Below are 26630 nucleotides of genomic sequence, written 5' to 3'. Positions count from 1 at the left end.
CAATCTCAGTAATTTCACCCTTGTTGCCTAGATTAGTATCTAGCTTTACAGCGTATAAACTACAAAGGCGCTTTGCTTCTATGTGTTCAAGATAGCTTCAGTAGGTTAATTGGTCATAGTAAATTGTCCCATGATTAGGCTCGGGTTAAATCAGGGGATGCTGGCCAGCATGGCTTAAAGAACTAGAAGGGCTTATTCCATGCTATGTCTCAATAAATAAATAGATTATTTGGTAATTATTAGAATAATAATGATCAGGTTATGGCATTAAATGCTATAATTTCCCAGCTGATTTTGCTATATCAGCGACATTTGTATAGAGCAGATTATAGTTTTTAAACTATCAACACAAAAAGGCTGACTGCAGGACTGCATTTGAGTTTGAAATGGCTAGTACATTGTACTTAAATGCAGATAGAGAAGAGAACAGCATGAACTCCTCAGAACTCTCCCTCTGGTGAACAAAACATTATTTATTTATGAAAACATCATAAAACTTTCAACATAAATAAGCATTAATATTTAACCAAAAAATAATCTTTTCTCAGTTTCTTCACCTCTACCAAATCTGTTTCCAGCATGAAGCTTTCCATTCCAGAAATGTCCTCCTCCTTTAAAGAACAGTGCTGTCCTCACCGGCATCTCCTCCTTCTCCTGTACATTTGTGCTCACCCCATCTTCCCACCATCTTAACAGTTCCCCTCGCCATTACTTACCACCCCAGCATCCTCTGCATCCAACAGATTATCCTCCACAACTTTCACCATCTCCAAAGGGATCCCACCACAAAAGATATCTTTACCTTCAGCAACCCCCCCCCACCCTCTCTGATTCCCTTGTCCATTCATCCCTTCCCACTAATCTCCCTCCTGGCACTTATTCCTGCAAGAGGCTGAAGTGCTACAACCGCCCATACACTTCCTCCCTCACCTCCATTCAGGGCCCCAAACAGTCCTTCCAGGTGAAACAACACTTCACCTTGCAAATCTAGGTGATTTGGGGTTGTCTTTTGTGAAGAGTTCTCCCAGTGCGGCCTGCTCTACATTGGTGAGACCCGTTGTAAATTGGGGGACTGCTTCATCAAGCCCCTAAACACCATCTGCCACAAGCAGAACTTCTCAGTGGCCAAACATTTCAATTCTGATTCCGGTTCCCATTCTATTCTGATGTGTTGGTCAATGGCCTTCTCTTGTGCCAAGATGAGGCCACCCTCAAGGTGGAAGAGCGACACCTCGTGTTCCATTTGGATATCCTCCAATCTGATGGTATGAGTATCTATCTCTTCTTCCAGAGGACAAAATTCCACCCCCACCCCCACCCCCATCCATTCTGCACTCTGAGCTTTTACTTCTTCTCAACTGCCTATTATTTCCCCCGGGTCCCCTCCTCCTTCCCTCTCTCCAGTGGATCACTCTCTTTCTTCTTTAGCCCTTGACCTTTCCCACCCACGTGTTTTCATCTGTCACCTTCCAACTTGCCTCTTTCCCCTCCCCATACTTTTTAATTCTGGCGTCTTCCCCCATCCTTTCCAGTCCTTAGGATGAGTCTCTGCCCGAAATGTGGGCTGCTTATAATTTTCCCATAGATGCTGCCTGACCGGCTGAATTGCTCCAGAATTTTGTGTGTATTAGTAAATACTTTTTGAGTTAATGTCATTTCCCTATGGACATACACCAGTCTGTTGGCAGGCTTAATATCCCAGTTAAATGAGGACTGATATTATTTCCTCTTTTTTTTTACTACCACCCTCCCAAAGTGAAATGTTAATTGAATGCACTCTGTATAGAAGAGCTTCTGTCCATTCAGCATTGATGCTGGAGTAGTTTCTTTGTTCTGCATTGGAAATGCATTTCAATTAAAATTTAGAGGCAGACTGGACAGCTCACAGATAAAGCTCCCTCAGAATTTGTTATAAGCAAGAATCAAATCAGTGTTCTTCAGCTGAATACATTAAGTTGCTGAGTGAGTGGAATCAAATTTGCTATATCAGTGTGAATATTTTTAAAACAAATTTTGCATGAGAAAGTTGTTGGGTATATTCAGAGCAGAGGTTATTGTAATTATTAAGGGTACCAAACGTTAGCTGGAGAAGGCCGGAGCATGGGGTTGAGAGGAAAAATAAATCAGCCTTGAACAAATACAGCAGACTCAATGGACCAAATGGCCTAATTCTGCTCCTACGTCCTATGGTTTTATGGTCTAATAAAGCAAAATTTAAGTGCATAGTATTTCTCATTATTCAGCTATTCAATGTATTTTTGTTTGAATGCACCTTTATCAACATAACAACTAGTTGTTACAGCAACTGTATGTACTGCTCATTTGTAAAGCATTCAGTCGTGCTTGCAAAGAGAAGATGAACTCTGTGGACTCATTTGAAGGTGCATTGCACATTGATTGATGGCAACACCGTCTCACTATTTCAGCTATCTTCCTATTCAACATGTTCAAAATGAAAATAACAATGGTAAATTAATGTAGCTTGTGGAATTCAATTTTATTTCTACAGTAAATCAATGGATATCTTAATTTATTTCAACTAAATGGGTTACATACTCTTACAAACATCTGTCATTAATATCAAAAACATGACCCAAACCTATAAAGTTGAAGTGATATAAAATCTCTTGGTATTATATGGCTTGTCCAGGAGGTCGTGTAATTGTCAAATTTGAGGAGAAGGATCATATCAACAAAAAACTAAACTGAATGTTACCTCTCTTATGAATTGCTCTCTTTTTGTGGTGCTCAGTACTGCTTAACTTGGCCTACCTCCTTTTGCTCTTGCGTGTTCTCATCAGTGATTCTGTCCAACAGTCCGACATGCTAGAGCCCTTCCATCTTTCTTCCCCATAATCCTGCTGCTGTTTTGTTTGTAGGTCTGATGACAGTGACTCCTCTCTCTCGGAGGTTCCCAGGTACAAGTTTCTTTTGTCACCTCTTGCATTGTGCAAGCCTCTGCTTCTGGTCTGACTGCGCCATGCAGCTGATTGCTTTGCTGTTTGCATGTGATTGTCTGGTACTGTTTGTGTTCTCTTTGCCCGGCATTGCATCTCACACCAAAACCAACACAGTTCCTCATGTTAGTGGGTTAGTTGTTGACTAGTTTCTAATTTTTAATGGAGCACTTTAACGTAAAGGTGGTTTAATTTCTCTGTCTTTTTTTTTTAATTGGGTTTATTTGCATGCAGTTTTCATTTGTCTCTGAGTCAGTACTTTTACACATTTGATTTACACATGCATCCAGGCAAACCAGTAGTTCTATTTCATGTCGGATCACTTGGTGTTGGTGACTTCTCACTGGATTAATCTGTAAGAACAGTAGATTGTCGTGTTCTGGGGAAAAGGTTTGAATAACCGGGTAATGAAATAAAGTTTTGGTTCCGTGGGTATTTGCATATCAGGTTAATGACAAAATTTCAAGGTCAAAATGGAGGTAAGGATTTAAAAGCTAATGTGGTAGTTCAAATAATGTATAGATCTACGTATTTCTATGTATTGATTCAAATATTATATCTGGAAGCAGCTTCCATATAAACAAATCATGCAAAATCAACAGGCTGCACATCAAAATGATGAGTGTCATTTAAAATTAGCTATTTTTTAAATTCTGAGTTGTTGATTTGTTCACCATGATTAACAATTTTATATTCACTGTAAGCACAAATAATTATTTTCTAGTTAAAAGGAAGTTCTTCTGATAAAGGAGCTTGTATCCTAGGCTGCCCAAGGTAAGACTCTTGGGTGCAGCATCCCTTCCCAGTCACAAAATCAGCAGTTTTCCTCAGCTATTCAGTATATAATTGTTTAATAGTGCACTTAAATAATTACAACAAAAATTCCTTCAAACATCACAATGATTTATTATCACAGGATTTTTAATTCTCAAGCAATGAAAGTTGGTAAAAAAAACTTTTACCTAAGTGTCATGTCAGAGTTTTTATAATCTTTTACTTGTCTGGGATGCTGGAAGTGGTATTCCTTGGTATCCCAAACTGGGGTTCACAGACCCATTACTTAATGGTATTGGTCCATGGCATAAAAAAGGTTGTGAACTCCTGTTCCAGATAATTGAGGTCTGTGGTTTTGAGAAGGGTAGTTGAATAAACTGAACAATGCTGTTAAGGTAGCAGGCAGCGAGACACAAAACAAGGGAGCTTCGAAGTTGATATTTGAGGGTAGATGGAACTAAAGCAGGTTAATTTGAAATATATCTTATTGAAGTATTATACTATTGCTGAGTCTGTCTCTGTCCAAACAAGTGGACAATATTCTATCATACTCCTGAATTATGTATTTGGATCCTTTTAACAATCAAGACATGTGTCATTCATGGCAGAATATCTGTCCTTTGTTAGATGTCTAATTGAATTTCTGGCCAGCAGTAGTTCCTAGAATGTTGACGTTAATGATATTGAATCCAAAGCAAGCATTCTCTTGTTGGAGATCAACAACGTGTGAAATCTGTGTGGTACAAATGTAACTGATTACTTCCCAACCACAATCTGAATGGTATCCTGGTGTCACAGCACTGTGTAAGCTTGACTGACTCTCTGGCGGAGATCTCAAGGTTTTTGGGGATATAATATAATCTATTTGTCCATAAATTAACAACATTCATTGACATCATGTGAAAGCTGCTCAGTGCCTGAGTGAACCTCCATTATTGATACAATACTTTGGTTTGGTACTCAAACTGCTCTATTAGTGGAAATTGATGATATTGCATGAAAGTGGTTTGGTGTTGCATGATTTTTATCATCTGGCAAAAGTGTTTGCTTTTTAGAAAATCCAAAATTTTCCTTTACAATATTTTAATACAAAATGCTTATTTAATTGTTACATATCTAGTGCATGGAAATGTATCACCATTTACTCATGATAAATGGTCTGTATTTTGTACCAATTTCCATTAAATGTTGTAAGTCATTCTTTAGTAGAATACTGATAATTGATTAAGTTATAAATATTCATATTAGAAGGTGGAAGTAACACAAGAGTTGCTTTTAATAGACAATATAAGCTATTCTAAATAAATTATTCACTGCTTTGAGAAGAACACTCAAGTTCAAAAGAGTTTATTGACCCATTATCTGTTCTTTCTTCAGGGGTGTTATTAATCCAGTTGGTGGTGCCAAGAGTGCCAGGACTGCCCCACTCCAATGCATTTCAGTTGCTGAAGGGCACTCTAAACCTGTGCTGTGTCTGGATGCAACTGATGATCTGCTATTCACTGGCTCAAAAGGTACCCATTTGATGGAGGGAGGAGAAAACTAAGACTGATATTAAAAGTTACTTTTTAGATCTCTAATGAGACCCATTAGTTTACATTGAATAATAACCTTCATTGCCTGCTGTGTAGAAGGAATCAATTTAAGATGAACCAGGGTTATCTCAGTCAATTGACAGATCAACAGTAAATCCAACAAATTGATCGAGAAGTTACAGCGGAATTATAAAAGTGAGAGGTCCTCATTAACGTAAGTCAGTTTCCCTTCTGAAGTTCAGGTGAAAGAAATTTCTCCTGATGAGAGCGCCTCATTCTGATGCTGGAATTCAGGAGGAAATGCTCTATATATATATATATATATATATATCATGTTTGTTTAATACAGGGGGTTCCCAATCTGGGTTTCATGGACCCCTTTCTTAATGGTATTGGTTGGGAACCCCTAGTTAATATGGTTGATCCTAATTTGAAGAAAAAACCATGTCTAATTCTCCTTCCATCTCCCACAGAAAGCAGCAATATATGTTGTTAATAATAAATAAATATTTTAAGTTTTTCTTTTGACCAATTAAAATTTTTGTTCCAATGTGAGTAAACCACTTTGTAACTCTCTCTCCCTGATTATTAGACACTTATTTCCTACGTTATCTTGTACACGTTCAATCCATTTAACTGAACATAAATTTTTGATATTTGTCTGACTCACTTACCAAGTTACATCCATTTTCCAGATTTGAAGGACATTTGTTCTTCTGCAACACAATTGATACATCAGACTAGCATAAAATCATCTCCTTACTCTGACTTCTACTCTTCCTTTCCAGTCCTGATGAAGGGTCCCAGCCCAAAACATCAACTAGTTACTCTATTCCATAGATACTGCCTGACCTGCTGAATTCCTTCAACATTTTATGTGTGTTGCTTTGGATTTCCAGCTTCTGCAGATTTTCTGATGTTTGCAATAAAATCACCTTGATTGGTTCACCCACCAAGAATTATCTCACTTTAAAATTAGTTCATTAATGCTGTGACTCTTGATTAAAAACCACAGGCCACGTGTGAAAGTTTCTTGTAAAATTAGTGATATTGGAAGAAACACAGTTAATTAATTTTTATGATACGTTATTGAAAATACTTAGGAAGTTGATTCAGTTTGTAAATATTTGGACACTTCCACATTCAATTGTCAACATGGCATCCAGTTTTAGCAACATTCAGTTGAGAAATTGCATTATCACTTAGACAAGTCATGTGGTTAGATAAAATGAAATCAATGTTGTCTCTGTTTACTGCTTTCTACTCTGTCATGCCATGTATGATGGATCAGGAGCTGTGCCAAGATCACTCTGATAACCAGCTGTGAGCCATGCAGATTAATTTTCGTTTTCAGTTCATTGTGCCATATTGTAGACAGCTTGGCTGAAATTGAGAAACCAGTGTGCGATGAATTGTGAAGATTTGTATGTTTGTTACCATGCTGTTAGACATCAAGTCATGCCAGCAGTTTGTCAAAGCAATAAATGTGAAGGTTTAGAGAATGACTGAAATTCTGGGTTTCCTTAGCTGATTAAAAAGGCACAGTTATGAACAAAAATTAATTATGAGCAGAATTTTCCATGTACTATTAAACATAATGGCAAAGTGGAAAAATGTAATACTTTAAATATAATTGCTGCGATCGGTGAAGATATTTTCTGTAAAACTTCCCAATTGTGATGTGATAAGTGACCTGTTGAGTGATCAATAGCGCTGCCTGCTTATATTAAAACAGAAGAGATATTCTCCAAAATATCTGTGTCTAAGTTATCTGCAAGATACACAATAAAATAAGCATTATTTAACAATGCATAAATACCTATCTCATTTTAAATTCATGGAACTACATTCTACCTTGCGGAATGAGTTTCATTTCCAACTTAAGACAGAGATTAAATTAAATTTATATTTGCTTTAGATCTTATTGAATTAATAAAATGTATTGCTTCTAGATTTCCAGATTTTTGTATGGCTTGCTGAGTTTTATGCTCTGTTATTAGATCGGACATGCAAAGTGTGGAATTTGGCCACTGGACAGGAAATCAGTACCCTGAAAGGGCACCCAAACAACGTCGTCTCCGTCAAGTACTGTAGTTACTCCAGCCTTGTGTTTACTGTCTCTACATCTTACATCAAAGTGTGGGATATCCGAGACACTCCCAAGTGCATCAGGACACTAACGTAAGACTTTCCTCCATTCTTTGGTCTACTCTAATAGAAATCCGTTTGCTGCATTTGTATTCAGTTGATGCTAACTAAACTTTGGACTCATCAGTAAAGTTATAAGAAAGAGGAGACAAGGAATTATAATCTTTCCATGGGAAGATTACGTATGTCAAACTATCATTTAAGAGAGGAATTTAAAAAGCAGGAACTCCATACAAGTTAGTTTAATGTTCATTGTGGGTAAGTTAGGATCTTATTTTTATATGCAAATACAATTTATTTAAACAAGTTGCTTAGAGAGAGTTGACGTTAAATTCTGAAGGCTAAGACATGTCAATTTAACTTTGTTGCATTTTTGGAGTCGCTTACTGGTATGATAAATGGAGGGGTATTAATTGTTTTTACTGTTGACTCCCAGAACCACTCAATTGCGTGCATTTAAAAATCTATTAAAGTAACAATGTGCTGAGTTTGAAGACAGCAGGTGAATGAATATTCACGTATTGGTGAGAGTCATAGAGTGATACAGCATGGAAACAAACCATTCAGTGTAGCAATTCCACATCATCAGGCACCCATTTGCACTCATCCAAGTGTACAGCTGCGGAAATACAGAATCCACTCATGAATTCTGACTAGCTGGTGTTTCTCCAAAGAACTGCTGACAAAGAATTAGTCGTCCATGCAATCTGACCCAATGAGATGGTCTTATTTCAGAGTGGTTCCAAATGGAAATCAGAAGCTGTTGGTTTCTAATTGAAATCCAACCGAAATATGAGACAAATGTTCAGAATAAGTATTACTCTCAAGGTGTGACATGTAGCAAATGAATGAAAAGTGTTCATATTTTAATCCCATTATCAGTTTGAAGTGGAAAGATCACAAGAAAATGTGTTAGATATGTGGGGTTGCTTAGCACTTTAGCGCAAGGGTGTTCATTGGTACATCAAAAGTAGAATTTACAAAAATTAGTGAAAATAACAAGAAAAAAAGCTGCCAACATTTACAAAAAGGTATCTACCAGAGAACACAAAATAACTCCATACTTATATTCTTGTCCAGTGTAAACTTCTGCACCCCTCTCTCTCCCCTACAGAAAGTGAGAAGCCCAATTTATTAGGCACAAGGACATACCATCTTTAATTACCCACAAGGTTAGCACAACTACACATGAATTAGAATATGATGCACTCCAGAATGTAGTTGTCATCTTACTACAAAATAAACAGAAGTATCTACCTTAAATACATATACAAACAACATATACACATACAAAATGCTGGAGGAACTCAGCAGGTCGGGCAGCATCTATGGAAAAGGCCCTTCATCAGGTGTCCTACTGAAGGGTCTTGACCCGAAACGTCAACTTTTTCCCCATAGATGTTGCCTGGCCTGCTGAGTCCCTCCAGCATTTTGTGTGTGTTTTGCTTGGGATTTCCAGCATCTGCAGATTTTCTCGTGTTTGTAACGTATACACATTTACACATCTCCATTACTAAAGAAATGGAATATTCTGCCATGTATGGGAGGAAAGGCACCATAAAACCAACCGGAGCACATTAGCTCAGTTTAAGACCCATTATGAGGATGTATCAGGGAAGACAATGAAGTGCATATGCTCAGTACAACAACAGCAGAATAACAAGGCAATGTTTGTGTGTGAGTGAATGGCATGTGTAAGGCTTGGGCTTACCAAATGTTCTCCATCACAGAATGTTTTTACATAACTTGAATATCTATTTATTATTGAGTTTTCTGACAAAAATGACAGTCCTTTAGATTTTTGCGGTCACAGTGTTGGCTGGTTAGCTTCCTGGGTCCCTTGGGGAGAAACAAACAAAACGTAATAGATCCCCAAATTATAATAGCACATCAAAAAACAACAATCAAAATGCTTATTAGGCCAGATCCAACCTATTTCTCACACTTTCCCTAGTCTTGTGCTAACCTTGCATCTGTACCTGCCTTTTGCCATTATAAAAACTGAGTCTTCAATTCCATGACCTGAAACTAATAGAATCAATTATCAGCAGCTCATGAAGCTTTGACACGTGTGATATTGGCGATCATTCTGCAGGAAACAGGTCACTTCTTGATATCCATAAGGCTGTATAAACAAGATGCATCATAGTAATATGTAACAGCCTGAAGAAGAGTAACCAAATGTGTTTTTTTTTCTGTGAACAGTTCCTCTGGTCAGGTAATTTCAGGTGATGCTTGTGCCAGTACAGCCAGCCGCACTGTGAGTATCGCGCAAGGCGAGCATCAGATAAATCAGATTGCCCTGAATCCCACTGGCACACTCCTCTATGCTGCAACTGGGAACTCTGTTCGGATTTGGGACCTTAAAAAGTAAGGCATACTTGAGCATACTTCTTTACTTTTCATGGAAATAAGCTTAACCTTCATTCAGCATTTTTAATTGGCTTGATAAATCTTAAAAACTAAGCAGCTGATGTATTTGGTTCCTTGTTATTGAATAAGTTTTAATTAGAGTTAGGGTTATAGAGTATTCATTATGAGATAGGTTATGTTCTTTTAAATTTTATGCCATACTCCACTCCTGACTTTCCAAAGCTATAACACTACCTCCAAGACGTATGAATAGTGCAGTAGCATTCAACCAACTTGCTAAATAGGGGAAGCAGTGATAGCAAAACAGAAACTACAAATGTGGCAGCAATATGCAAAGGCTTCTTTGCAGTACTTCTAAAGTCTTCAGTTTTCACCTCCTGGAAAGGCACGGGCAACAAGTTCAATCACATGCATATACTGTATGTGCAGCTGCTTTTCCAAGCCTCACCATGGACATTATTGTTCTTTCTGATCCATTTATCACAACTTATGCTGAATGGGAGAACCTTATTAAATGCTAAGTTACTACTAAAGAAGCTGGTTCAGTAGATTTTTAGGGACTGCTTGGGATGTTCAATAAGTGCTTTCCTTCCCTTTACAGGCATAATCTAAGAAGTTAATGTCAAAAAGTCATAATCTCAATGGATTTTAAGAAAGAAATTTTTATTTTGGCCTTGATGTGGTATCAGCTGGGATTCTTTCAAAACTGTGTTTTCTTTAGGTAGAAGGAACCACTTTCTTTCATGCACTGTACATTCTAAGGCAAGTATTAATTTATGTCTATTTGACCCTTATAGAATTCAGCCTGTTGGAAAACTGATGGGTCACATTGGTCCTGTAATGTGCCTCACTGTGGAGAGCACGGCGACAAAACACGACTTGGTCATCACTGGTTCCAAAGATCATTATGTGAAGGTAATAATCTTTTATACAAAATTCAACTTACTTTTCCTCTACTTCTGCATGATTCCTAAAGCAATCCTTCATGATATTTAGACCAGTTCAAAACACAACAGCACAGTATCATAAAGAAGACATGACAGCACCTCTACTTTCTTAGAAGTTTGCATAGATTTGGCATGTCAGCACAACCTTTGACAAACTTTTATAGATGCACAGTGGAGAGTATCCAATCTGGTTGCATCATGGCCTGCTATGGAAACACCAATATCCAGGAATGGAAAAAGCCACAGAAAGCGATGGATATAGCCCAGTCTATCACAGACAAAGCCTTCCCCACTATTGAGTGCATTTACATGGAGCAATACCACAAGAAAGCCATCCCCATCATCCAGGTCATGTCCTCTTCTCACTACTACGTTGGGAAGCAGTTACCAGAGCTTTGCGTCCCACACCACCAGGTTCAGGAACTGTTGTAACCCAGCAACCAGCAGACTCCAGGCAGTGTGGATTCAATTACCACTAATCTGAGTGGATTCTATAAACTACAGACTCACTTTTAAGGATTCTTTACAACTCTTGTACACAGTATTTTTGTATTTGCACAGTGGTTGTCATTCTTTATGTATACATTTCATGAATTTTTATTGTATTCTTTTCCTGTAAATGCTTCCAAGAAAATGAATCTCAAGGTAGTATATGAACATATATACTGTGATAATAAGTTTACTTTGAAGTTTGAAAATGAACAAAATGCTACCTATCCCTAACTGTCCCTGAAATAAAGAGGGACTTGAGTAAACTACATTGGTGTGCTGGAATCCCGACGGAGCCAGACTGAGAAAGAATGCTTTATCTCCTACAAGAGATTGTTGATGCCGGAATCAGGAGAAACACAGAAGACGCAAGATGCCTCCAAAACTGTTCTTGATGCTGTCCAGCTGAGAACCTGGTGTGCACCTCCTGCCACAATCTCCCAGCCATGTTCAATGTGGATATTATTGCCCCGGAAATTCATAGACCGAAAGACTGGAATTTGGCAGTTCAATTACATGAAACACCTGGGTGTCATGTGAGGAATATTAACTGTCCCATGCGATTCTGTTTCAAATTGTTGTGTACATTTGATACAAATGTTATCCCACTTTTTAAGAAAGGAGGGAGGGAGAAAACAGAACTATCGACCTGTCAGCCTGACATCGGTGGTGGGGAAGATGCTAGAGTCCATTATTAAGGATGAAATAGTGGCATATCTAGATAGCAGTGATAGGATTGGGCCGAGCCAGCATGGATTTACCAAGGGTAAATCATGCTTGACTAAGAGTTTTTCGAGGATGTAACCAGGAAGTTAGATGGGGGAGATCCAGTGGATGTAGTGTACCTCAATTTTCAGAAGGCATTTGATAAGGTCCCACACAGGAGATTGGTGGGTAAAATCAAAGCTCAGGGCATCGGGGGGAAGACATTGATAGAAAACTGGTTGGCAGATAGAAAGCAAAGGGTAGTGGTGAATGGGTGTTTCTCAGAATGGCAGTGGGTGCCACAGGGACTAGTGGGGTGCCACAGGGCTCGGAATTGGGACCACAGCTGTTTACAATTTATGTCAAAGATTTGGATGAACGTATTGAAAATAACATCAGCAAATTTGCTGATGATACTAAGCTAGGTGGCAATGTGACATGTGATGAGGATGTTAGGAGAATTCAGGGTGACTTGGATAGGCTGGGTGAGTGGGCAGATACTTGGCAGATGACATTTAATGTGAATAAGTGTAAGGTTATCCACTTTGGGAGTAAGAACAGGAAGGCAGATTATTATCTGAATGGTGTAGAGTTAGGTAAGGGAGAAATACAAAGAGATCTAGGAGTCCTTGTTCATCAGTCACTGAAGGTGAATGAGCAAGTGCAGCAGGCAATGAAGAAGGCTAATGGAATGTTGGCCTTTATTACAAAGAGAATTGAGTACAAGAGCAAGGAAATCCTCTTGCATTTGTACAGAGCCCTGGTGAGACCACACCTGGAGTATTGTGTACAGTTTTGGTCTCCAGGGTTAAGGAAGGACATCCTGGCTGTAGAGGAAGTGCAGTGTAAATTCACGAGGTTAATTCCTGGGATGTCTGGACTATCTTACGCAGAGAGGTTAGAGAGACTGGACTTGTACACGCTGGAATTAAGGAGATTGAGAGGGGATCTGATTGAAACATATAAGATTATTAAGGGATTGGACAAGATAGAGGCAGGAAATATGTTCCAGATGCTGGGAGAGTCCAGTACCAGAGGGCATGGTTTGAGAATAAGGGGTAGGTCATTTAGGACAGAGTTAAGGAAAAACTTCTTCTCCCAGAGAGTTGTGGGGGTCTGGAATGCACTGCCTCGGAAGGTAGTGGAGGCCAATTCTCTGGATGCTTTCAAGGAGCTAGATAGGTATCTTATGGATAGGGGAATCAAGGGATATGGGGACAAGGCAGGAACCGGGTATTGATAGTAGTTGATCAGCCATGATCTCAAAATGGTGGTGCAGGCTCGAAGGGCCGAATGGACTACTTCTGCACCTATTGTCTATTGTCTATTTCTGGTTTTTCTCTGCACACTCCTTAGGACTTGCTGGCAGAAACTGAAGAATATCTACTCAGATATACTTACATAGTTTCGTTTGCATGAAGCTTTTTTTTAAATTACCCTAGACTATGTTTAGATTTTCACATATTAACCACTATTTATTTGCTCTATAGAAGTTTGAAATCGCTGAAAATACTCTGGGAAATGTTGGTCCCACACACAATTTTGAGCCTCCGCACTATGATGGAATCGAATCCCTGGGAATCCAAGGGAATATTCTATTTAGTGGATCTAGAGATAATGGAATAAAAAAATGGGACTTGGAAGGGCAAGAACTAATACAGGTACGCAAATGAACAGAAGCCATCAGAATAGTTTTATAATCAATTTTCCCTTTTTATAAAGATAATTTTAAAAATGTTTTTGTTAATTATCATAGCTAGGCAAAACATCCTGCATGACTTGATTTTCATTTGTTCACATTTGTTGTTGAACTAGCTCATCTTGATTCTTGTCACTAGTTGTACCTGCATCTATTCGGAGCTTTCAGTCGCTTCTACCATATAATACTATTGGAAAAGTGAATACTTCACGTAGTATTCCCTCCGTGATTATTAGGCTCAGAAGGATGAGTGGTTTATTCCCATGTGGATGCATTTTATGAATAGATATTTTGAAGGCTACCAGTGAGATGTCTATTGGAGACAGACACTGCAAAACATGTCCCCATCACAAAAACTACCATTTTGTTTACATCAAGATTTGTTCCTGTTTTCTTAAATAAAAGCTTGATTTCCATTAACATATATTTATCATGAGTAGCATTGTTATGAATTGTACAATAGTCAAAAGTCAATTTAAAATGAGTACTTCTCAAGAAATTGTGATAATGGATAATGTTTCCACATAATATTCATATTTTTATTTTATGTAGCAAATTCCTAATGCACACAAAGATTGGGTATGTGCTCTGGCGTTTGTGCCCGGCCGCGATCTGTTGCTGAGTGGTTGCCGAGGGGGAATGCTTAAAGTCTGGAATATAGACAACTTCACACCACTGGGAGAGATCAGAGGCCATGATAATCCCATTAACGCCATCTGCACAAACTCCAGCAGGATTTTCACTGCTTCCAGGTATGGCATTAATCCTTAGGTAAGTTACAAGAGTCAATTAAAGCTCCTTTTTACCAGGAAAGGACACATCTGTTTTTTTTTGGTCAGGGAAAATATTGAGAAGGTTCAGAATGTGAGCAACTGCTTAGTTCAGGATAGTTTCCAATCATTTGTAATATATTTTAAAATGTTATCTAGAAATTAATCATTTTTTAAACAGAATTCAATTTTATTGAATTAAAATTACTGATTTTGGATTTCTGGCTTATTAAGATTGAAGCAGTAATTCCTTTAGCTTTTATTCTTTTTAACTTTGAGGTGTTATACTACATCAGATCCACTCATTTAAACTGACTACATTTCATTATGGAAGTCTAATTTCCTTGTAACCGACGGACACAGAAATTCCTTCCGATCAAAATGAGTGGGCCATTGGATTTGTACCAGATTGAATGAACAGATTAGAGCAGAGAGATTCCCCAGCCAAAGTGCATTCCCATGTTGGATTCAGTAGCATGTAGTTATAATGAGAGAGACCATCATCTGTGGCAATGTTGTAAGAATTCCAACTTTGCTTGGGAGTCCCAAACATATGTACAGTTAGATCAGGTAATAGCTGGCAGTCCCACAGGGTCAAGCAGATATGCCAGCCATTCTTGCTTTCATAAATATTGACTAGGTGTTGCTCTCAGCATTTTTTTTTGAGCTAACCAAAGCCCTCTTCAACAATCATTAGAAGTAAGAAGAGTTTAAGAATCTCTTATTGGGTTACACCATGAACAGTTATCATAAATTGACACATTTTAGTGTTTTGCTAGAACAACCAATCTTTCTACTCTTTTGAAACCCTTATAGCTAAAGACAAGAGATTAAAAGACTAGGCTATAGGGTTGGCTGTGGGCTTATAACTGCACATTTTTAAATGTTGCTTCAGTTTGTTGGAAAGTGTTTTGTGTTGATCTACTTGAGTCTTACTGTGGCTTAAGACCACAGTACTTTTATTCTCAGAGTAAGCGGAGATGACTTGCCACAACAAAGCTCCCTTAAATAGTATCTGTATTCATTCAATAATGGGATGATTAAAAAGATAATTCCTGTGTTATACATCTACTGTTCCTTGGGTCTCCTTCTTCCTTACATCTTTCAGACTTGTATTATACCCCTGTCTCTCTTTTTCTCTTTCCTTTCTGCTACAGCGATTGCCGGGTGAAGCTGTGGAATTATGTTGCAGGCCTAACTCCTTGTTTGCCTCGACGTGTCCTTGCCATTAAGAGCCGTGCCAGTAGTATACCTTAAACCCCTGATTTCTGCTTTTCTCCGTACTTGATTCTTCTTTGCTGCTCATCGGTATGGTGATTTGTCTACTAAGCCTTTCCTAAGTCAAAGAAAAAGTCATGAATTTCTCCACCTTGAACTTTACGTCCAGTGGGTTTTAAAATCTATATTGCAGTATAATAATGGGGTTTAACTTCCTTTGGAAACCCAATTCTTGTTCAACTCTTCTGGGAGAAAAATCTTCCAGATATTTACACTCTTTAATTGATTGTAAGTGTGAGCAACCAGAGATTATGGTCCACATCGGTGCCAACAACATGGGTCGGAAGGATAATCAGGTCCTGCAAAATCAGTTCAGGGAGTTAAAGGCTAAGTTAGAGGACAGGATTATGCTCTCAGGATTTCTACCTGTAGCATGTGCTAGTGAGGCCAGAATTAGGAGGATCATACAGATTAACATGTGGCTAATGAGATCGTGTAGGAGAGAGGGCTTCAGGATTTTAGATCATTTAGCTCTTTTCTGAGTAAGGGGCAGTTTGCACCTGATTTGGAGAGGAACTAATACCCTTTTGGGAAGGTTTGCTAGTTCTGCATGTGGGGGTGAGGTTAGTATGGTTTAAACTAGAATTGCAGGGGGATGGGAACCAAAGTGTCAGGACAAATAGTGGAGCGGTTGTGGAGAAAGATGTTGTTAAGCTTATGTACATAGTCAGGAATCGGAATGTTGAGCATGGTGGGATTAATGTTCTGAGCTGCATATACTTCTGTGCAAGGAGTATTCTAGCAAAGGCAGATGTGCTTAGGACATGGATCAACACATCGTAGTGTAACCTTTGGGTTCTGTTGAGGAAAGACAATCTCTGGCCCCACCAAACGTATCAGATTGAGGTCCAAAACCTCCTGTTTGTGTGGATGCGTGATGTGCTACCCTGTTACAAATCAGTACTGTACCACAAAATAAGTATACCATATGCAATTAAACAATTTAAATTTATAATTATTAATTTGAGTAAAGGGTGAGTAAAGTAAAATAAAAAGAACAGGGCCCTTTTTAATGAAACAGTCTAATATGCACAAGTTGGAGCTCACGGTTTCCCTTCCGCTGGTCCTCCATCGATTTCCCCAGGCTTCGTCGGCTCCCCGCCCCACTCCAAGTCCACTCCTTTCTAGTGTCTACGACCTTTCCTTTCTGGCATCTTCTCTCTTCACCTTCTGCTGAGTAAAAGACCCAGATCACCTCATTCTCAGGCACACAACAAGAAAACACTCCACTCATTGGACGGCGCACATTCCAAAGCCCCTGTTATCACTAGCCATAACCCAAACACTGCTGCTACAGAAAAACTATTACATTAGCAGTGAAACCTTTCCCAAGGTGTTACACTAGTTATTAGCAAGACTTGGTTGCAGGATGGGCAGCACTGGCAGCCCCATGTTCCAGGGTTCCATTGTTTTAGACACGATGGAGCAGGTGAGATTAAAGGCAAAGGAGTGACATTACTAGTCCGGGAAAATGTCACAGCAGTGCTCGGTCAGAACAGACTTGACATCTCATCTAATGAGACTTTATGGGTAGAACTGAGGAATAAGAAAGGTATGACCATATTAGTGGTATTATATAATAGACCTCCCAACAGTGTGTGGGATTTAAAGAGGCAAATTTGTAGAGAGGTCACAAACTATTACAAGAAACAGAAGGTTGTGATAGTAGGTGATTTTAACTTCCCACGTATTGATTGGCACTCCAATACTATAAACAGGGCTTGATGGGTAGGAGTTTGTCCTTGAAACAAACTTCCTTAATCCATTGGGAGATATCCCAACTAGAGGTATAGTGATACTAGATTTCCTGTTACAGAATGAGAGAGGGCAGGTGACAGAAGTTTGTGTGGGGGAACACTTTGTATCGAGTGATCATAATCCATTAATTTTAATGTAATTATGAAAAAGGTTAGGTCTGGTCCTCAGGTTGAGATTCTAAATCAGAGAAATGCCTGTTTTGATGGCATCAGAAAGGATCCGGCAAATGTGGATTCGGACAAGTTGTTTTCAGGCACAGGTGTACCTGGTTAGTGGGAGGCCTTCAGAAGTAAAATTTTGGAAGTCCAAATTTTGTACGTTCCTGTCAGAATAAAACCCAAGGATAACTGGTTTATGGACCCTTGGTTTTCAAGAGATATTGAGGTCCTGGTTAAGAAAATGAAGGGGGTGCATAGCAGGTATAGGCAGCTAGGAAGAAATGAGGTACTTGAGGAGTGTAAGAAATGTAAGGGAACACTTAAGAAGGGAATCAGGAGAGTGAAACGAAGGAATGAGCTTGCTTTAGCAGACAAGGTGAAGGAGAATCTTAAAGGCTTCTCCAGATATACTTAAAGGATAGCTGTGGATAAAAATGGCTCTCTGGAAGATCGGAGTGGTAATCAATGCATGGAGCCAGAAGAGATGGAGCAGATCTTAAATAAATTTTTTGCACCTGTATTTACTTGGGAGATTGACACAGCGTCTATAGAAGTGAGGCAAAACAGCAGCGAGATGATGGACCCCATACAGATTACAGAGGAGGTGTTTGCTGTCTTTTTTAAAAATTAATTTTTTATGAGTTTCTACAATGCGACAAAACAAAAGTTTAAAAAGAGGTTTATACACTGCAAAATAAACATATCAAAAGTACAGTTCATAAGTTATGAAAAGCACCCATAATAGAATCGTATAAAGTTAGTAACCACCCCACCCTCCCACTACCCAACTCCAAGCCAACCTTACGATATATAAAAAAATTAATCAGAACTTTATCACCACAGAGCTGTATTTATGTAGGTATATTGCCTACTACCTAATCTATAATATGTTTACACATCAAAAAAAGCCATAAATCTTAACTGTAAGAAGCTGGAAGTAAGGGATTTAAATGCAAAAGAGAAAAAGTGAGGAATGCACCCTTAATCTAAACAGGAATTATGAAAATATTCAAGAAAAGGCCCCCCACACCTTTTGGAACTTAATGTCCAAATTAAGAAGTGAATGATGAATCTTTTCAAGGTGTTTGCTGTCTTGAGGCAAGTTAGGATGGATAACTCCCCAGGACTTGACAATTGTTACCTCAAACCTGTGAAAACCCAGTGCAGAAATTGCAGGAGCCCTAGCGGAGATATTTGAAACATCCTTAGCCAAGGGTGAAGTCCTGGAGGATTGGAGGATAGCAAATTTTGTTCTGTTGTTTAAGAAAGGCTCCAAGAATAAACAAGGAAATTATAGGCTGGTGAGCCTGACATCAGTAGTGGGAAAGTTATTGGAAGGCATTCTAAGGACCAGATATTAAGTATTCCAATAGACAGGGTCTGATTAAGGATGGCCAATATGGCTTTTGTATGTTGGTTCTCTGTCTAACCCATCTTAGAATGTTTTTTTGAGGAAGTTACCAGGAAAGTTGATGAGGGCAAGACAGTAGATGTTATCTACATGGACTTTAGCAAGCCCTTTGACAAGGTCCTGCATGGGAGGTTGGTCAAGAAGGTTTGGTCGTTCAGCATTCCAGATGAGGTGGTGAATTAAATTAGAACATCAACACATAGAAAATGCTGGTAGAACACAGCAGGCTAGGCAGCATCTATAGGGAGAAGCGATGTCGACGTTTTGGGCCGAGACCCTGATGAAGGGTGTGTTCTACCAGCATTTTGTGTGTGTTGTTGTTTGAATTTCCAGCATCTGCAGATTTCCTAGTGTTTGCGAATTAAATTAGACATTGATTTCACGGAAAAAGCTAGAGAGTAGTTCTGGATGGTTGCTCTCTGACTGGATGCCTGTGACTAGTGGTGTGCCACAGGGATTGGAGCTTGGTCCATTGTTACTTGTCATCTGTATCAATGATCTGGATGATAATGTAGTACACTGGATCAGTAAATTTGTGGGTGTAGTGGTTAACGAGGAAGATTATCAAAGCTTGCAGTGGGATTTGGAGCAGCTTGAAAAATGGAATATAGATTTTAATTCAGACAGGTGTGAGGTGTTGCAATTTGGGATGAACAACCACAGTAGATCTTACACAGTGAGTGGTAGGGCACTGAGTGTGGTAGAACAGGGAGATCTGGAAATACAGATTCACAATTCATTGAAAGTGGTGTCACAGCTAGATAAAGTTGTAAAAGATTTTGGCACATTGGCCTTTATAAAATTAATGTAGTGAATAGAGGAGTTAGGATGTTATGTTGAAATTGTATAAAACATTATAGAGGACTACAGGAAAGTTGTGCAAGAATTTGAAAGGATTGCAGAGAAAATTTACAAGGATGCTGCTGGGACTTGAGGACCTGAGTCATAAAGAAACGTTGAATAGGTTAGAACATTTTTCCAAAGTACCTAGAAGATAGAGGGAAGATTTAATTGAGGTACTATACAAAATTATGAGGATATAGATAGGGGAATTGCAAGCAGGCTTTTCCCGCTGAGGCTGGGTGAGATGACAACTAAAGGTCATGGGTTAAGTGTGAAAAGGTGGAATGTTTATGGGGAACATGAGGGGGAAGAACTTCACCCAGAGGGTGGTGAAAGTGTGGAACAAGCTCCCAGTACATGCAGAGGACGCGGGGTCAATTTCAACATTTAAGAAAAAGTTGGATAAGTACATGGATGAGAGGGGTATGGTGGGCTGTAGTCCGGGTGGAGTTTGATGGAATTGGACAGATTAATGGTTCAGCATGGACTAGATGGGCTGAGGAGCTTGTTCCTGTGCTGTAGTGTCCTATGACTCTGTAAGGAAGTAATTCAAATGACAGTTTGTCCAGTTATGTCATTAGAACAGCAACACCCCTCTTAGAGCTCTCAGTCATTGAGATGGGCAATATCTGTCTTCAGACTCTGCTACCTTACGAGCACAGCACAATTTTACATCCATGTGAAGGTGCCTTGACTGCAGAGCTATTTGACTAAGTGAGAAATAACACTAATGACACAATGCCAGTCTGCAGAAGGATATATGTTAGTTTGATATTGCCATGATGGTATTATCTCCTTTATGTGTCTGTATTAACCATCAAAGGAGGACATAATTTGGCTTTAATGAGGAGTGAAATGAAAAGGCAGAGTAGAGGATATTATAGCAGAGAGTTTCACCAAATCTTTACACCCTATGTTTTTATATTAACCAGTTTAATCTAGATCAATGTTTAAAAGCTACATAACAATCCATATAACCTGACAATGGGAAATTCATGTTAACTTTCTCCTATCATGTCAATTTGATTATATTCTCACTACTGCTCTTTAATTTACACACTGGCTTTGAGGTGAAGGTATAAAACTACACAAATCTAAATTCTTGGGAATTTGAAAGGCTGAATAGAATTTCTGATAAGCAACTGGAGCAGAGAGCTGATTGTGTTACAGTCTATTGGCAGTGGTTCACTTGAGAGTGGTAACCATAACTTTAGAGGCAGTAAGAGATCAATATTCTGTTATTCCTTAGGGGAAAATAGCTCATAAAATCTATTACACTTGAAATAAATCTGTTTTAACTTACCAAATGTTAAAGTATTCTCATATATTCCAGCAGAATTGTTTTTAAGAGAATGTTCACGATTTTTTTTCCTTGTAAAACATTTCAGAGAATTTGTTAGACAGTCTATTAATTTTTTTCTTCGGAGTTTTTTTTCTTTGAAGAACTAATAAGTCGAAGTGTAACCAACAAATGCATCCTTCTCAAAGAACAGAATGGCACTAATTATTGTGCATGGTTGATGTTATCTTCTCACTAAAGACCATAAGAAATAGGAGCAGAATTAGTCTCATCAAGTCTGCTCTGCCATTTCATAATGACTGATCCACTATTCCTCTCAGCCCCAATCTACTGTCTTCTCCCATATCCCTTCATGCCCTGACCAATCAAGAATCTATTAACCTCTGCCATAAGTATCTATAAAGACTTGGCCTCCACAGCTGCCTGTAGCAACGAATTCCACATATTCATCACTCTCTGGCTGAAGAAATTCCTCCTCATTTCCATTCTAAAAGAACACCCTTTTATCCTGAGGCTGTGTACTCTGCTCCTAGATTCTCCCACCATCAGAAACATTCTCTCCACATCCACTCTATTAAAACCATATAACAATCACAGCACGGAAACAGGCCATCTCGGCCCTCCTAGTCCGTGCCGAACTCTTAATCTCACCTAGTCCCACCTACCCGCACTCAGCCCATAACCCTCCACTTCTTTCCTGTCCATATACCTATCCAATTTTACCTTAAATGACACAACTGAACTGGCTTCTACTACTTCTACATGAAGCTTATTCCACACAGCTATCACTCTCTGAGTAAAGAAATACCCCCTCGTGTTTCCCTTAAACTTCTGCCCCCTAACTCTCAAATCATGTCCTCTCGTTTGAATCTCCCCTACTCTCAATGGAAACAGCCTATTCACGTCAACTCTATCTATCCCTCTCAAAATTTTAAATACCTCGATCAAATCCCCCCTCAACCTTCTACGCTCCAATGAATAGAGACCTAACTTGTTCAACCTTTCTCTGTAACTTAAGTGCTGAAACCCAGGTAACATCCTAATAAATCGTCTCTGCACTCTCTCTAATTTACTGATATCTTTCCTATAATTCGGTGACCAGAACTGCACACAATATTCCAAATTTGGCCTTACCAATGCCTTGTACAATTTTAACATTACATCCCAACTTCTGTACTCAGTGCTTTGATTTATAAAGGCCAGCGTTCCAAAAGCCTTCTTCACCACCCTATCTACATGAGACTCCACCTTCAGGGAACCGTGCACTGTTATTCCTAGATCTCTCTGTTCCTCTGCATTCCGCAATGCCCTATCATTTACCCTGTATGTTCTATTTGGATTATTCCTGCCAAAATGTAGAACCTCACACTTCTCAGCATTAAACTCCATCTGCCAACGTTCAGCCCATTCTTCTAACCGGCATAAATCTCCCTACAAGCTTTGAAAACCCACCTCATTATCCACAACACCTCCTACCTTAGTATCATCGGCATACTTACTAATCCAATTTACCACCCCATCATCCAGATCATTTATGTATATTACAAACAACATGGAGCCCAAAACAGATCCGTGAGGCACCCCGCTAGTCACCGGCCTCCATCCCAATAAACAATTATCCACCACTACTCTCTGGCATCTCCCATCTAGCCACTGTTGAATCCATTTTATTACTCCAACATTAATACCTAACGACTGAACCTTCTTAACTAACCTTCCATGTGGAACTTTGTCAAAGGTTTTGCTGAAGTCCATATAGACTACATCCACTGCCTTACCCTCATCAACATTCCTCGTAACTTCTTCAAAAAATTCAATAAGGTTTGTCAAACATGATCTTCCATGCACAAATCCATGCTGGCTACTCCTAATCAGATCCTGTCTATCCAGATAATTATTAATACTATCTCTAAGAATACTTTCCATTAATTTACCCACCACTGATGTCAAACTGACAGGTCTATAATTGCTAGGCTTACTTCTAGAACCCTTTTTAAACAATGGAACCACATGAGCAATATGCCAAACCTCCGGCACAATCCCCATTTCTAATGACATCTTAAAGATCTCCGTCAGAGCTCCTGCTATTTCTACACAAACTTCCCTCAAGGTCCTGGGGAATATCCTGTCAGGACCCGGAGATTTATCCACTTTTAAATTTCTTAAAAGCGTCAGTACTTCCATCTCTTTAATTGTCATAGGTTCCATAACTTCCTTACTTGTTTCTCACACCTTACACAATTCAATATCCTTCTCCTTAGTGAATACCGAAGAGAAGAAATCGTTCAAAATCTCTCCCATCTCCCTCGGCTCCACAAATAGCTGACCACTCTGATTCTCTAAGGGGCCAATTTTATCCCTCACTATCCTCTTGCTTTTAATATAACTGTAGAAACCTTTCGGATTTACTTTCACCTTATTTGCCAAACCAACCTCGTATCTTCTTTTAGCTTTTCTAATCTCTTTCTTAAGATTCCTTTTACATTCTTTATATTCCTCGAGCAATTCCTTTACTCCATGCTGCCTATATCTATTGTAGACATCCCTCTTTTTCCGAACCAAATTTCTAATATCCCTTGAAAACCATGGTGCTTTCAAACCTTTAACCTTTCCTTTCAACCTAACAGGAACATAAAGATTCTGTACCCTCATAATTTCACCCTTAAATGACCTCCATTTCTCTATTACATCCTTCCCATAAAACAACTTGACCCAATCCACTCTCTCTAAATCCCTTCGCATCTCCTCAAAGTTAGCCTTTCTCCAATCAAAAATCTCAACTCTAGGTCCTGTCCTGTCCTTCTCCATAAGTATATTGAAGCTAATGCTATTGTGATCACTGGACTCAAAGTGCTCCCCAACACATACATCTGTCAGCTGACCTATCGCATTCCCTAACAGGAGATCCAACACTGCCCCATCTCTAGTCGGTACTTCTATGTATTGTTGCAAAAAACTATCCTGCACACATTTCACAAACTCTAAACCATCCAGCCCTTTTACAGAATGAGCTTCCCAGTCTACATGTGGAAAATTAAAATCTCCCACAATCACCATCTTGTGTTTACTACAAATATCTGCTATCTCCTTACACATTTGCTCTTCCAACTCACGCTCCCCATTAGGTGGCCTATAATACACTCCTATCAGTGTTACTACACCTTTCCCATTCCTCAACTCCACCCAAATAGCCTCCCTAGAGGAGCTCTCTAATCTATCCTTCCAAAGCACCGCCATAAGATTTTCTCGGACAAGCAATGCAACACCTCCTCCTCTGGCCCCTCCTACTCTTATCACACCTGAAGCAACTAAATCCAGGAATATTTAGTTGCCAATCACACCCTTCCTGCAACCATGTTTCACTAATAGCTACAACATCATAATTCCAGGTATCAATCCACGCTTTAAGCTCATCCACCTTTCTTACAATGCTCCTAGCATTAAAATAGATACATTTAAGATACTCTCCACCTCCTCCTCTCTTTTCATCCCTAACAATGCATTCAAATTTATTATCCTTTTCTTTCTTCTCCCCTACATCTTCGGACTGAGCGCATCCCTTCTCCATCACCTGCCTTTCCTCCCTCACACACTGTCTCTTTACTTGCTCTATTGGTGAACTAACCTCCTCTCCCATAGTTTCCTCAAATTGATTCCCACCCCCCCCCATCTTACTAGTTTAAAGTCTGCCCTGTAGCCCTAAGCAAACCTCCCTGCTAGGATATTGGTCCCCCCAGGATTCAAGTGTAACCCGTCCTTCTTGAACAGGTCACGCCTGCCCCAGAAGAGGTCCCAATGATCCAGAAACTTGAATCCCTGCCCCCTGCTCCAATCCCACAGCCACACGTTCATCCTCCACCTAATTCCATTTCTACTCTCACTGTCGCGTGGCACACCTTTCACCATTTGATATGATTCAATTAGGTCACCCTTCATTCTTCTGAATTCTAGTGAATACAAGCCCAGGAGCCATCAAACACTTTTCACACGACAAGCCTTTCAACCCTGGAATCATTTTTGTGAGCTTCCTTTGAACCCTCTCCAGAGTCAATGCATTCTTTCTCAGAGGCCCAAAACTGCTCACAATACTCAAAGTGAGGCTTCACCAGTGCTTTATAAAGTCTCAACATTACATCTTCGCTTTTATATTCTAGTCCTCTTGAAATGAATGTTAACATTGCATTTGCCTTCCTTACCACAGACTTAACCTGCAAATTAGCCTTTAGGGAATCCTGCACAAGGACCCCCCCCCCCCCCAACCCCGCCAAGACCCTTTGCGCCTCAGATTTTTGAAGTTTTTCTCCATTTAAAATATAGTCTACCCTATTATTTCTTCCGGAAAAGTTCTGGACTATATACTTCCAGACACTGTATTCCATCTGCCTCTTCTTTGCCCATTCTCCTAACCTATCTAAGGCCTTCTGTAGCCTCTTTACTTCCTCAAAACTACCTGCCCCTCCACCTATCTTCATGTCATCCACAGACTTTGCAACAAATCCATCAATTCCATCATCCAAGCCATTGGCATATAACGTAAAAAAGCAGGGGTCCCAACACAGACCTCGAACACCACTGATCATTGGCAGCCTACCAGAAAAGGCTCCCTTTATTCCCACTCTTTGCCTCCTGCCTATCAGCCATCGCTTTATCCATGCTTGGATCTTCCCTGTAATACCATGAGCTTTTAACTTGTTAGCTGCCTTACGTGTGACACTGTCAAAGGTCTTCTGAAAACCCAAGTACACAACATCAACCAATTCTCCTTTATAAATACTGCTTGTAATTTTTTCAAAGGATTCCAACAGATTTGTCATGCAAGATTTTCCTTTGAGGAAACCATGCTGACTATGGCCTATTTTATCATGTGCCAAGTACCCCAAAACCTTATCCTTAACAATTGATTCCAACATCTTCCCAACCACTGACGTCAGACTAACTGGACTGTAATTTCCTTTCCTCTGTCTCTCTCTCTCTCTCTCCTTGAAGAATGGAGTGACATTTGCAATTTCAAAGGTTCAAAGGCATAATTTAATGTCAGAGAAATATATACAATACAGTGTACATCCGGAAATACTTTTTCTTCACAACCATCCATGAAAACAGAGGAGTACCCCAAAGAATGAATGACAGTTAAATGTTAGAACCCCAAAATCCCCCCCCCCCCCGAGTGAAGACACAGACTTGCACTTACACCAAAAACTTTGCATTTCACCCAGTATTCGACATACTACGGTATTTGACCTAATAAGGGAGAAAGAGTTCTCCATTTTTCCATCAAGCGGGGAGATATAACAAATAGAACTATTCCAGAATCTCATGATTCTTGAAAGATCATTACTAATGCCTCCACAATCTCTTCAGCCACCTCTTTCAGAACGCTGGGGTGTACACCATCTGGTCCTCGTGATTTATCTATTTTCAGACTTTTCAGCTTCCCAAGAACATTCTCCCTAGTAGTGGCAACTTTGCACACTTCTGACCCCTG

The 26630-nt window shown here is 39.4% G+C and overlaps 1 protein-coding gene across 3 annotated transcripts in view; it reads left to right on the top strand.

The window, feature by feature from the left end:
- The window catches only part of kif21b (kinesin family member 21B), a 162996-nt gene that overhangs the window by 128701 nt on the left and 7665 nt on the right, over nt 1–26630 (top strand). The window contains exons 28-35 of one of the 3 annotated variants that reach the window (XM_059950408.1): nt 2880–2918; nt 5109–5245; nt 7267–7447; nt 9620–9784; nt 10585–10702; nt 13419–13589; nt 14180–14379; nt 15555–16845. In XM_059950408.1, coding sequence (XP_059806391.1) covers nt 2880–2918; nt 5109–5245; nt 7267–7447; nt 9620–9784; nt 10585–10702; nt 13419–13589; nt 14180–14379; nt 15555–15654 — 1111 coding nt within the window. In that variant the 3' untranslated portion in view covers nt 15655–16845. Of the gene's footprint in view, nt 1–2879; nt 2919–5108; nt 5246–7266; nt 7448–9619; nt 9785–10584; nt 10703–13418; nt 13590–14179; nt 14380–15554; nt 16846–26630 lie in introns of those variants that run through there. The other 2 variants (XM_059950404.1, XM_059950407.1) reach the window with 2 other exon arrangements.

Source organism: Hypanus sabinus, chromosome 25, assembly GCF_030144855.1.
Source record: "Hypanus sabinus isolate sHypSab1 chromosome 25, sHypSab1.hap1, whole genome shotgun sequence".
NCBI classification, from domain to species: Eukaryota; Metazoa; Chordata; class Chondrichthyes; order Myliobatiformes; family Dasyatidae; genus Hypanus; species Hypanus sabinus.
This window is presented reverse-complemented; position numbering and strand designations above follow the sequence as displayed.